Here is a 13,372-nt window from a genome sequence, read left to right on the forward strand (position 1 = left end):
GATCGCAGGAAAACAAATTGAGTATGTGGGACTGTTTAAGTATCTGGGTTGTGAACTATCGACTAGCGACAATTATGCAGCAGTAATATTAGACAAAAAATGCAAAGCAATTGCCGCTACTTTATTGATACGCAGGTGAAGTAACCTAGTTTCTGGTTATAGCTTACATGGAATTATGGCTTTGTACACACAAAGTTTAATTCCCACTATATTATACGGCCTTGAGAACTTGTGCCTGGAGGATATCACCTGGCTAACGATAATAGAGGGGACATTTTGGAGGAGTGTCCTTTGTTTAGGACCAAGTACACCAATAGAGTTAATTAGCTTAGAGCTGGGACTTGGGTCGTTATCCTCTATGCTATTGAAAAGACGCTGCCTCTTATAGTCTTGTGTGCAACCTACTTTCCCACTGCTAAAACTACTGGGCAAAGAAAGCAATTCCCATCCGAGAGGCAGCTTCACTACCTTAGTCAATAAAACTTTCATAGATACAGACTGGGAACCAAACTGGGGTGACGACTTCTTTTCGCTAAAAAAGGCCTTCTCCATAAAACTGGAAAGATAAGCGTCTCCCACAATGTTCCCCAACAATCTTTGTTCCCCACATCATTAACGAGGAAGGTAACAAGCACATCCTCCAGTTGGCCCCTGAAAGCGTCATCTAGTAGTGACTCAGTCGTCATATGCCAGGTCGGGACAGGTGGTCTTGGTCCCTGAATGTCCCAGTGTACCAGCAGTGGAGAGTGGTCTGAAAAAGTGTGGCCCTTATAGTCTGGGCTTGAAAATTCAGCTAAATGTTCAACCCCAGTGAATAGGTAATCAATTCTAGTATAAAGTCTGTGAGGGGACCAGTAGTATGAATATTTCCGCCTGCTAGCATTCTGTTTCCTCCAAATGGCTACCAGTGATAACGCCATCCATATATCATTAAGGGCCGCAGTAGCCGGTAATGACCCAGCTAGTTTAGAGTCTGATCTATCCAGGGTTGGGGTCTCTAAAATGGTTGAAATACACCCCCCTCAACCCCAAAGAAATAGGGAGTCCCTCATTTGGAAGGTCACTATAAATACCTCCTGGTGGTCGACATATCCATGCACAATCACATACCTACCCTCCTTGTCTATCTCAGCATTGAGAAGCCGAAAAGAAACCCCAGGATCTATCCACACCATGACCCCTCTAGCAAATTTTGAGTAGGTGGATGCATATCCCTCTCTCCCTGGCCCCCACATCACCTATTTGGCAAACACCTTCTCCTGTTCGGCAGGGATCAAGTGTGATTCTTGCAATAAAGCAATAATGTTCCCTTCCAAAGCAAAAAATATCTCACCTGGTTTCTACGTACATAGGAACCCAACCCCCTGATGATCCAGGTCACTATTTTAATCTGAGCCATATCGGTGTAAACGTTAACCCCCCCCCCACCGCCCCCCATCAGTCTCCTAGGGCTATTGCCGTCCTGGCATGTGATGGCCTCCCATATAGTAAACATTTCCCAGGTCCCGACCTCGGCCGACCATGACCAGGTTTCGCAGTTTGCCCCCTTCCACATGTCATCTCCTGCCAGTCCGCCCACTCCCTCCCAGTATCCAGGATGCCAACATTCACACCAAAACACAACATCCATGTGTAACAAAACAAACCGTGAGCGCCTTAACAATGGGGCAAAATCAATGCTCAACAGCGTCTAGCCATGTCCTAGATGCAGTAACCCCCTCAAACCACCATAACCCAACATACTGCAACATAAACAATACATCCCCAACTGTGGGACAAGCACAATGCTCAATGGCATCAAGCCGTTCGTGTGCACCCATACCCTCCCATCGATGCATCCCCATGGGGGTATGGGACAACGGCACCGATAACATCCTGGCACCAGTAGCATCAGATATTGCGGGGGGTACAGAAGTTCTACACCATGGGCAGCGGTGTACTGCTCCCGCTGCAAAGCGTCATCCCATGCAGCGGTGACAGTCCAACTAACGGATACATCCTAGTTATAACTGCACCAGGCTAGTCTCAATGAAATCAGGGCCCCTTTTGTTTCCCATCTGTGCCATTTTTGTATCTGCCATACTATTGCGATGCATCCACATATTCACAGCTTCTGCGGTCTCAGGAAAAAAGTGCGTTCCCTATATACAATACTTCTAATCTGGCCAGATATATGCGCAGATATTTAAATCCCTGTTGGCGGAGCCTCTCCCTCGTAGGGAGAAACATGTTTTCTTTCCTTCGGACCCGCAGCGTGTAGCCTGGATGCATAGGGATATATAGCAATCTTGCTTTTGCCCCGCTGTATAGTGCCACCCTCCATGGAGTATTATAATATCACCTCCCTGTCTTTGAAGTTAAGGACTCTGGCAACTACGGCCCACGTGTTAGCGCCTGGAGGCAGCCTCTGCTGTAGTGAGTGATGTGCCCTCTCGATTGTAAAGACCTGGGACAGTCTTCCTGGAAAAACTTCCTGTCATATCAGATTCTCGATGTAGGAGTTAGGATTCATACCCTTCGTGCCTTCAGGCATGCCCAGCACCTGTACCCGTAGGTTTTTCCTGCGTGACCACCCTTCTGCGTCTCAGCTCGCAATTCCAGTGCAGCGTTCTTCGATAACAGGGCTGTAACTCTTGATTCCAGAGCCACGTAGTCACAGCAGTCTCTTGTAGTGTTTCCGCAGGAGGTGTACATCCACTTTTACTTCCTCAATCTTGCCCTCAGGGAGGACCGTGAAGCAGCAATGGCCATGAGTATCTGATCTTCCTGGGACTCCTTTTGAGATGGTGGTGCATCCGGCTGCTCCATCGCTCTCTCACTGGCACAGGGTCACAGCGCTTTCCCTGGGCAGCAAAGGAGTCATAATTGTTTGTTTCTTTATTTATTTATATTGCGCACCAGACCCAAGGGTATTCGGGCGCAAAGGCAAAAAGAGGGTTGTTTCTGTTTTGTATCTGGCATGGATTAAATTCAAATCACTCTGCATCATCCACAAGGCTATCTAAATACTCTCCCTCTAGACCACTTCGCTCCTCTTGCACCAACTCAGTTTGTGTAAAGCATTTTGCTAAACAGAGGTCAGGGGGTCGCTCACTTTCCTCGGCAGGCTCCCTCCTTTGGAATAGCCTCCCCCATCCCTGCGCCTTGAGCAGCATCTTCTCAAATTCTGGAAGCTCCTTAAGACATTCCTCCTCCTTCCCTCATTCTCTTCTCTGCTAATCCCTCAATTGCTGAATTGGTGTCTTTGGCTCTTTTGCATCTTCAGGGCCTTGACCTCCCACACCAATTCTTCCCAGCTCCTGTCTATGCCCAGCACTTGCATCTGCACACCCTTCGCTCTGGAGACTTCGCACTTACACCTCCCGCGGCCCCGGCCGTGTAGCACTCATCATTCCTAGCACTTTGTTCATGGCTCAACCACATGCTCTGATTCCCCAGCACTTACCCCTCTTCTCTCTTCCTTTCTGCACTTGCACGTTCTGAATACTCACAAGGCATAGTAGGTTCGTCCCTCTCCCTCTTCCCTCTCTGCTGTTAATATTCTCTTGTAACTTATTTCCCACCCTCCCTTCCTCCCTGTGGGCGCATTGAAACCGTATATTCTTATTGTTTAAGCGCCTAACAAGCAAACAAAGTTAAAGCCGTCTGACTAACTGCACCCCCAAAAACCAAGAGTGAATTCCGTGCTTTGATGGGGCTAACCAGCTGTTACCAGCCATTTCATACAAAACTATTCCAGCATGGCTGCTAAGCTCATGGACAAACTCAGAAATATACCAGCTCAAAAGTTAACATGGAACAAGGAAGAACAAGCAAGTTTTGATGGACTGAAGAACATCTTGTGTGGCAAACCTGTATTGAAAGTAGCAAATTTCAATCAAGAATTTGTGCTACAAATGGATGCTTCCAAAACAGGTCTCCAAGCTGTGTTATCCCAAGAACAAAAAGGTATAGAACACCCAGTGCTGTATACCAGTAGGAAACTCTTCCCAAGAGAACAGAATTATGCCACCATTGAGTTATGTTATAATAGTTTATTTGTAACACGCTTAATACCAAGAGGTTTCTAAGCGCGGACCCGGGGATCTAACCTGTGTTGTTCCGTGTCGTCTTGCTTCCAAGGCGAGTACATTGCCCCTGAGCTATCCCCCCCAGACAAGTTGGAAGCTCTGGCGATTGCATGAGCTGTCACACACCTCAAGTACTATCTATCTGGTAGAAAATTAAGGCTGGTCACTGATCGCTCTCCCTTGACGTGGATAAGTCTAAGAAAAGTTCCCAACGCTGGAATCATGAGATGGTTCTTAGACCTGCAGCCATTCTGCTTCAGAGTGGATAATCGAAATGGACAAGAACAAGGAAATGTGGACTTCATTAATCGATTTCCAATCTGTGAAGAAGGTGAAGCCAGTAAACTAAAGGAAAAGGTATGCGACGAATCACAGGGATCTGTCACTTCTCCCTAGGGGGGAGCCGTTCCGAGACAGTGAGGCTAGGAATTGAGCCCGCTCTGCAAATGCCTTCCCTAGGTGTAGAGGCAAGCAGGACCTCACCAGTAGAGATTCCCCCTTTGGGGATAAGGACTCCCATTCTTATGAGGAACTTCCTTAGAAACGTACCAATATTACACCTCCTAAAACATCCAGTGAAGAAAGGCATGAAGAAAATACCAAAATATGTTATTGTCCTTAAGAAACTCTGAATATCCCTTTGAAGGAAAAGCTAACTTGTACTGAGACAAGTAAAAAGGTCTGTGGAGGGATACAGAGAAAAAAAAGAAACACAGAAAGGACTTCAAAAATGCACGGAGGAAGATCCACAGTGATGTTAGAAAAGAAAGAGGCAGAGACTGGGAAGAGAGAGAACCTTTGAGCTATGAATTCGCTCACAGGCATATGCTGAAGAAAAGCAGAGTGCGTGGTATCCTGTACCTGAGACCAAACTGAGTGAAGCTTCAAACACACAGCATCAGGAAGGCGAAGAGATGGTAGAAGGAGAGGCAGACATGAGGTGTCCTTATCCCAGACAAAAGCTAAGTGGTGGCGTGACCACAACAGAGCAGTGGTGGTCCAGTTGGTCTGTGAACGATGCTGACGCCACTTCCATTGACTCAACAGGGAACATACCGGTGAAAGAGCTACAGGGGAGATCGTATATGAAGCAACAGGGAAGAGGAATACCAAATAAATTCAGAGAGTCCAACCTGACAAGTGGAAGAGAAGGTCCCAACCAGTCATTAAATCCAGTGACGTTATCCCTGAGCACAAAATGTAACGGGGAAAGCAGGAGGCCCGGGCGGGGGACAGAAGGCCATTACTGGAATGCTCATCCACATCCCAGTAGAAATAAAATGTTGACCTTGAATGAAGAGAAAGAGAATCATCACTGGAATGCTCATACTCGTCCCCGTCGAGATAAAGTATTAGCAAGGTATGATAATCCTTACTCAAAAATGTATACTCTAAGTGGTCCAGGAGACAAAGTTGAGATACTAAAAAATAAGAAACTTTGAAAGGGGAAAACCTGAAGAGCAGATTGAAACTGAGAATAAGGGAAAGAGGATAAGCCCAAAGTGAAACCAGACTCTGTGAAATAAGGATTGAGAATTCAGGAAGTCAAATAAAAAGTCTTAATTGTTGGATAAGGTTACCTTGTGAAAGGATAAGAACAAACACAAGTAAAATAAGGCAAGGAGAGAACAAGAAGGAATGAAAGAGTAAACATATGAAAGTGAAGGTTGAAAACTTGACAAACCCAGTATCAGAACTTGTGAATTAATAAACATAGTTGGCAAGAACTACTTGAGAATAGTTTACTGAACTGAACCTGGTGAAGAACCATCTTTCAGGAGAAGGGAGTCCTTCTCCTAGTCTTTGTTATTCTAATAGTGGTAGGGTTAGAGTGGGGTAGTTGGGACAGTGGACAGAGTTTGATTTGGGACTCTCACTGACGAGCCCCTTAGTTTTGTTAGCTAGGGAAAATCCTTAGTGTAGGGAAAGGTAGGTGAAAAATCATCAGTGAGATTGCAAGTCAGTGTGTGTCCTTCTTCTGACCCACTACACAACTCTTATCCGCAAAACAACTCTTGTACATAGCAGGGTCTGGGGCACTGAAGTCACACACGTTATAAAGGTGTTCTCTCATGTTGAAACTAATCCTATGTACAGCTCTCTCTGGCTAGGGACAAATGGAAATCTTGAATTTTGAAAGCTCAGTTTGAGTATTGGCTTCTATATTGGCCATCTACCTTCTGCATCAACTTTTTTAGTATGAACCATGTAATTACTTTTTTGTGTACCAAGATGTGGAGCCCTCTTGTAATAGTACAGCAGCAACTTTCTAAGTTTACTCAAAGCGATTCCCTTCTGAGATTTACCCTTTTGAGCCATCATCATTGGATAGGGTTTCTTGTAAGAAGGCTGCATCTGTAATATTTCTACTAAGAGCTGTCATCGTAGTAGCATTTGGCTCAGGTTGTCTTGGGACTGACCCACTATCTTAAAATCATCTCTCTGAGCGTACTGTCTGCTCGGTGCAGCAGCTTGATCTACCATTCAACCAATTTCAAAATAAAGCTTATTAATAGTACCTACACAAAATGTTTGTGAGCTACTTCTCCCAGTTTTCCACAGTATGTCCTGTGGATGACTCCATGGTTAATGGCCGAGCTTGGCCGATCATGGGCAGAACAGTCAGGCCATTAATAAGAGTAGCATGAGCACAACTAAGTGTGTGCTGACTGTAACTGAACCTATGCATATGTGCAAAGCATGACTGAAATGTAGTCATTGTGTAACTGAGGCTGTGAATTGCAGATCTGTGGGATTACTGCTGATTTCTGAGGGAGTAAAGGGTTCTATGTGATATTTATGCTTTTTGAATGCCACACACCAAAAAGACCGATTTAATTCAGCGATTTTGTGCAGCCTTCAAAAGCAGAAATATCACACTTCTGCGGGGGTTCAACCCCCACCAAATTCCCACGGAAGCCATTCCCCTTCCCCCATTCTCTCCCAGGCTGGTAGGTTTTCTTAGAAATTGGAGTTGCATCCTCCAAACCTCCCTTTCCTCCCCTGCCGCCTCCCTCCTCTGCCCAAAGCATTCCCCTTCAACCTATTCCACAGAGACACTGATTCAAACATGCAAACACACTCGAAATGACAGGTTTACCCACTCGACTCTTCCCTCCACACCAGAAATATTCCAGAGAAAGACATGCCCCAAAATCTAAAAACACTTACCTCAGAAGTCAGTGGCTTCCCTCTAATGGCTACCCCTGTCAGCTCCTTTGCACACTCGTTTGCGTCCAGGGGCATGACCGTTTGATTTAGAAGGACTGCTCGGAACAGCCTCTGAGTGGTCTTTCTAAATCGATCCTATTTTATTTTGTTTTTTATAAACAAACATTTTACTTGGCATGAAGTAAAGAGATTGAATCAGGGTGTAGGTTGTGGCTGAGGGTGTGAAGAGCCACTAAGGTTTTGGGTGTGTAGGGCATGGATCTATCCAGTGGTCATTTTTCAGTGGCGTTGCATTGTTGCCCCTAAATACAAATTCAATCTCCTAAAAATGTATTCATCAAAAGCCAGGTAGGTTTATTGGTTTTCCTACGTTTTGTGGGATTTCACTTTAGGTGACTAATTCAGTGAGAGAACTGGTCATAACAGTCATGTCAAGTTCAGTGTTTGATTGCTACTTGAGAGAGTCATTTTTTTTTTATTTATTACAGGATGATTATATCAGTTGGATACTTTGGTTTGTCACTTAACACTCCAAATTTACATGGTGATCCATATTTGAACTGCTTCTTGTCCGCTATTGTGGAAGTTCCAGCGTACGTGATAGCGTGGCTTCTCCTCCAAACGCTACCAAGACGGTATACCATGGCCAGTGTATTGCTCCTTGGTGGAGTTGTCCTTCTCCTTATACAGCTGGTGCCTACAGGTACAACATTTTAAAACTTTGTGTATAATGTGGTGTATAGCAAGAGCCATTTTTTAAAATGATGGACCATTTTTTCTCTAACTGATACAAAACTCACACTTAAGACTGCAGTCTTGTTCGCTTTACACAGCATTGTTTGAGTCTTGTAGCTTCACACCAAGCCTGTTACAACTTGTTCAAATGACCTTTTACCTTTTTATGTTGCATCAATGAAGGCTTTGGGAGAGAGGGCCACTTGCACGTCATAGTCTAAATATGACTGGTTGCAGATAAAATATTCCCACACATATTCAGTCTAGACATTACTTTATTATCTTTGTGGGGCAAATATTATCACACATATTCAAAGTGTAGACATTATTTAATTGTAATGTTTACCGATCGAATATTCTCACCTATCCATTATCCAAAATCGTATTAGCCTATTTCAAATGTATTTTCACTGCATTCTTGTAAAGTTTTTGCTCTAGCCCACTGACTTTTTTGCCCACAAGTGATACACCTCATCCCATAATTACAATACAACCTGTTATGCAGTGGGTGTGTGTCAAATCATCTTCCTAACTCAATAGCTATACTAGGACATTTGTTTCACTCATGAGACCATGGCTGCAGGGACAACATGCAACATTGTGTTTCCCAAAACAGTAATGTTTTGTCACGCCTGTGATATTTCAGATTTATCTATGTCAAATATTTAATTTTGCCCCACACCATTGTAATATAGTTCAGTTGAAGTTATTTTCATGACATTTTCATGACCTTAATCCGTTTGCAAAGTATTATAATTGTTTTATTCTCAACAGATCTTTACATACTGTCCATTATGCTGGTGATGTTGGGAAAGTTTGGAATTACAGCAGCTTTTGCAATGGTTTATGTCTACACTTCTGAGCTGTACCCCACTGTGGTGCGAAACATGGGCATTGGTGCTAGCTCAATGGCTTCCAGATTGGGCAGTATCCTGTCACCTTACTTTGTCTACCTTGGTGAGTTCATTCTTGATTTCAAGTTGGCCACGTGTGTCAGTACTCCATTTAACATTTTCTTAGAATGTTATATGAGTGATAAGTGTCACAAGCTCTTTAGTTGTTTCCTGAGCTGGGATCTAAGTAGATTGACGGACCATTGTTCTTTGTGGCATTGTTGTAGGATTCTGTATCTCCTCTGCTTCTAATAACAAATATTTATTAAGATGTCCAGTAGAAAGCTTGATGAGCAAATACTTCGATGGTGGAGGCCGATGCTGTTTACAATCAGAGTTTTTCCTGAACCTTGGTAACCGTGATTTCCATTGCACTCTACAGCTGTTGTGTCCACTTGAGCCTGTGGGGACAGATTCCTGCATGGAATGCCTTATTTTTCTCTAGATAGTTAGCATGTATAAGGTATCTAATTCTAACCCCAGCTATATTTTCTTTGCGTCCAATTCTTGTGTATTGGCATTTGAAACAGTAACTGCTAAAGAAGCTGCCGGCAGTACGAGGTTAATAGACACTAAACAGGGGTTTTAGGTCCTATTTGGTCCGACCATCAGTTGAAATGTAGTACACAGGCGTAGTAAAAAGTGCATAGTAGTCAGGAATAGGGCACAGTGAGGATTAGGATTGGACTAGACTACCTTGTTTGATTTTATTTGTATTATTCATAAAGCATGGTCATGGTTTTGTAATGTACCCAAGCAGTGCACTCTGATCATAGTATTAAAGGGTATTTACTGTATAAACAAAGAGAAGGATAATTCAGACATCACCCAGTAGAGCATTTGTATTAAATGTACTTGTTTCTTAGCAGACTACTTTACTTCCTCTGCTTGTTATTGCCTATTGATCGGTAATCATGGCCTTTCACACTGTGATGAATCATAGAGAGTCAGATCAGGGGAAGGCAACCGCTACCTAATCCTGGCCCCAGCGGTGGCATTATGAGGGAGGATAACCTAGGAGGATATGGCTACTAGAGAGAAGTAGTGGCTCCTTTAGGAGCTACACAGTATTCCTCTTTTTATGATGAAGATCCTATTATCCCCAAATCCATGATGGCATGCTGTCACTGTGCATGTCCCTCCTATGCTAAAACGGAAAGCACAGAACACGAGAAACCACCTAAACAGAATACGTTTTCCACCCTAGCAGCCTATGGGTCACATGTGATTTCCCTTGATTATAATGGTTCTGTCTTGGGTAAAAGTCCTGAACCCAATATCACTGCACCTATTATTCACATAACGTCTTTTGTTTCTAATAAGCTTCCTTCCAACAAACTGGAAACAAAATATCCTTGGAAAGTCTAAAAACATAATGGACTTCAATACCCATAATGCCTATGCTACTGAGAGGAGGAAGAGAAGCAAAGAGTTAATGATGAGTTAATGATGATCGAATGGTGCTGCCTAGAAGACTGCGCGGTCTAGTTGTTAGTATTCCAATCAACAGGCAGGACATTTAAATCTGGAAATCATCTGCAGGTGAGGGAAGCAGACGCAGCAGCAGAAGCTGAAGCTGGAGGAGAAGTTGTGTGGCGCTGCAGAGTATGCAAAGCGGAATTAAGGAGGAAAGCATACGCATGGGAGGAAGCCCCGCTGAAAGAGAGAGGTGCTCCTGAGTTGCAGAGAATCGTTCCAGCGTGCCAGAGTATCAGGAGACCTGTTGCAGCCCGATGAACTCCCGGTAAGTGCTGCATAGGCAACGGCAGCCACAGAAGAGCCGTCAACTGTGTTGTACGACCAGCCTTCCTCCATTGATACTGTACCGAAGCAGCGTGAGGCAACACAGAGATGCCGAAATAATCCAGTGAGTTGGCCTAAGGAGAGAGATAACCGGGGGCGCTCCGAAAGAAACAGTTACAATTAAAAGAACGTTTTGAATACCGACCAAGTAGAAAATATGGACAAAAAGGATGCAGGGTTCCTCACATGGGATATCAGTATGGGGAAACCTGGAACCCGCATTGCCACCAGCCAAGAGACCATAAAGAAGAGATAGAATGGCAAAGAGGGTACAGTTCTCCTCATGTGAGATGTCAGTTTGGGGAAACCCAAAACACACATTGCCATGAGCAAATAAGCAGGCACACATTGTACAATTCTCCTCATAAGAGATAGTGGTGTGGACTAAACCAGGACAGGGACATTTTCTGAAGTTGGAACCATTCCTGGCAGGCGAGTAAACCAGGAAAGGAGCAGTTGCTTTAAAGGAGGAAACTTTATTGTTATAAAGAGTGTTCTGGAAAGAAAATATGTACTTTAACATCCTGACAAACTATTGTACAATGAGAGACATTTGCTGTCCCTTGCTGTCCTGACAAAAGTATTCCATGGAAAAGGCAGTTGGTACAACCGGTTCCATGTGTTAATATCCCCGCAAAAATATTGCGATAAAAAATATCACCATATTTTTGCTGCAATATTGACCCATGGACCCTGCGAGGGACACCCCCCGCAACCCCTGCATTATTTTGAAATGTGTAGGGGACACCCCCACAACCCCCGCTCCCACAAAATATACTCCCCAAAAATATTGCCTATGGCGAGACAAACGGCCATATGTACGCCAATATTTTTGGTGGGGATATTTTGTAGGGCTACCATTGCATTCTTCTAAATAATCATTTTTACATCTTGAAAAGAATACTTTGTGGAATAAACATTGACTGGAGTAGGTGAAGAGAGAAAGACTCAGAGAGGGAGAAGAAGTGGCTAAGCAGAGCCTTGCTTAGTGGTTAGGAGGAAATGTTTGACCCAGCTGGAGGGAGAAAAAATAGAGAAAGGTAGAGGGAAGAAAGATCATGTGTTGTCTTTTTCACCACCAAGGAGGTGGTGAAAGAGAGCGGACAGAAGAGCATAGGAAAACAGAGAGAGAACATTGGGGAAAAGGCTAGGAGAAGGGAGAAAGAAAGAAATAGTAAAAGAGAGATGCAGCATGGTCAAAGGGTATGCAGACGTTGGAAAGCGTACCAGTGGGGAGGAAGAAAAGGAGAAGGGAAGATACAGAGAGAAAAGTGACAAGGTAAAAGCTCCACTGCTCATCAAAAGTCAAGAGGAAAACCTTCAAACGTTTAGGAGAGGAAGAGCAGTAAAAAACACAAATGAGAGTCTGAGTGACAGTCACAATATAAGGATTGAAGCACTCCCAGTACAAAAAGGAGAAAATGTAAGTTAACTCAATTATTGTATTGGATTGTTTATTCATTTATAAAGCACACCGGGCCCTTAGGCATCTGGGCGCATACAAAGTTTCAAGCAGTACATATTTTGCATGTTACCAAGTAAATAGGTAAGCTACATTAGCATACATGTATATATATAAGATACAGTTGACTAGTGAATATATTCTAGTCAGGATTTGTTCGTTAGGCAAATGTGGACAGGGGAGTGAAGTCAGGGCCTGGCATCAAGGCGCATTACATATTTCAAACATTACAGGTGCCCAGAGTTACAGATGCATTGGACCTAGCATACAATTATATACATAGATGTACATTAGAAGCATTAATTGAAGTTATCTTGTAGGCATGTTCTAGATAGGATTGGGTTCAATGGGCAGATACGGTCATCGGTCGCAGGAGTGCAACCATCATTTAACATTGGTCTTAAAGGAGTGGAAGCTCTTAAGGAATCAGGGATAGAGTTCCAAAGTTTGGCCGCCATGACTGGAAAGCTGGCGCCTCCATTTTTTTAAGTTTGAAGTTGGGGATTCGAAGGCTATTGGATTGCACCTTTCTGACGGGTCGTTCTGAGATATGTTTGGTAAATCTATTGGCAAGGTAGAGTGGGGCCTTATTACTCAGACATTTATGGGTAAGATTAAGCGATTTAAGCTTAATTCGATCATTATGGACAGCAAGTTGGTAGACCGTCTTTCATGGGAGATGTGCTGACGTTTTGGGATGCCTAGGGCAGATTTTAAGGCATTATTTTGGTGAGTGTGTAGTTTTAGTGTTATGTTTGCTACTGCCCAGGTAGAGGGCATAACAGTAATCCAGCGTGGAAATGATTAGTGCCCTAGCAATTGTGATACAGCTGTCTGTAGACAGGAATGGTTTGCATGCGTGGATCAATTTACAGGTATAGCGTGTGGCCGAAGCTGTAGCGTTAACTTGTTTATTAAGGTTGAGCGCAGAGTCCAAGTAAAAACCTAATGTCTTTACTTCCTTTGAGACTTTGATCATAATTCCATCAATAATTAAGTTATATTGGGGAGAGGAGTTTTTTGTCTGTTGGTAGACCCAATGATTTTCATCATTGAGCCGTAAACCACCATGAGTAGCCATCCATGTTTGTATGATTAAGTAGATGTTATTGATCAGGGCTAGATCATTGTTATAATCACCTTGGATAGGGATGAGAATCTGGGTGTCGTCAGCATAGTTAGTGTATGAGACACCCAGATTGTCCAGTATGTCGAACACGGGTTTAGTGAATATATTA

General features: G+C 43.6%; 1 protein-coding gene across 2 annotated transcripts in view; it reads left to right on the forward strand.

Annotated features, from left to right (window-relative positions):
* Window positions 1-13,372, forward strand: part of LOC138581301 (organic cation/carnitine transporter 2-like) — a 747,170-nt gene that overhangs the window by 542,953 nt on the left and 190,845 nt on the right. For both annotated transcript variants that reach the window (XM_069652516.1, XM_069652515.1), the window contains exons 7-8: window positions 7,730-7,944; window positions 8,751-8,933. In XM_069652516.1, the coding sequence (XP_069508617.1) occupies window positions 7,730-7,944; window positions 8,751-8,933 (398 nt within the window). The remainder of the gene's footprint in view (window positions 1-7,729; window positions 7,945-8,750; window positions 8,934-13,372) is intronic.

This window comes from Ambystoma mexicanum, chromosome 3p, assembly GCF_040938575.1.
Source record: "Ambystoma mexicanum isolate Mex_15411 chromosome 3p, UKY_AmexF1_1, whole genome shotgun sequence".
NCBI classification, from domain to species: Eukaryota; Metazoa; Chordata; class Amphibia; order Caudata; family Ambystomatidae; genus Ambystoma; species Ambystoma mexicanum.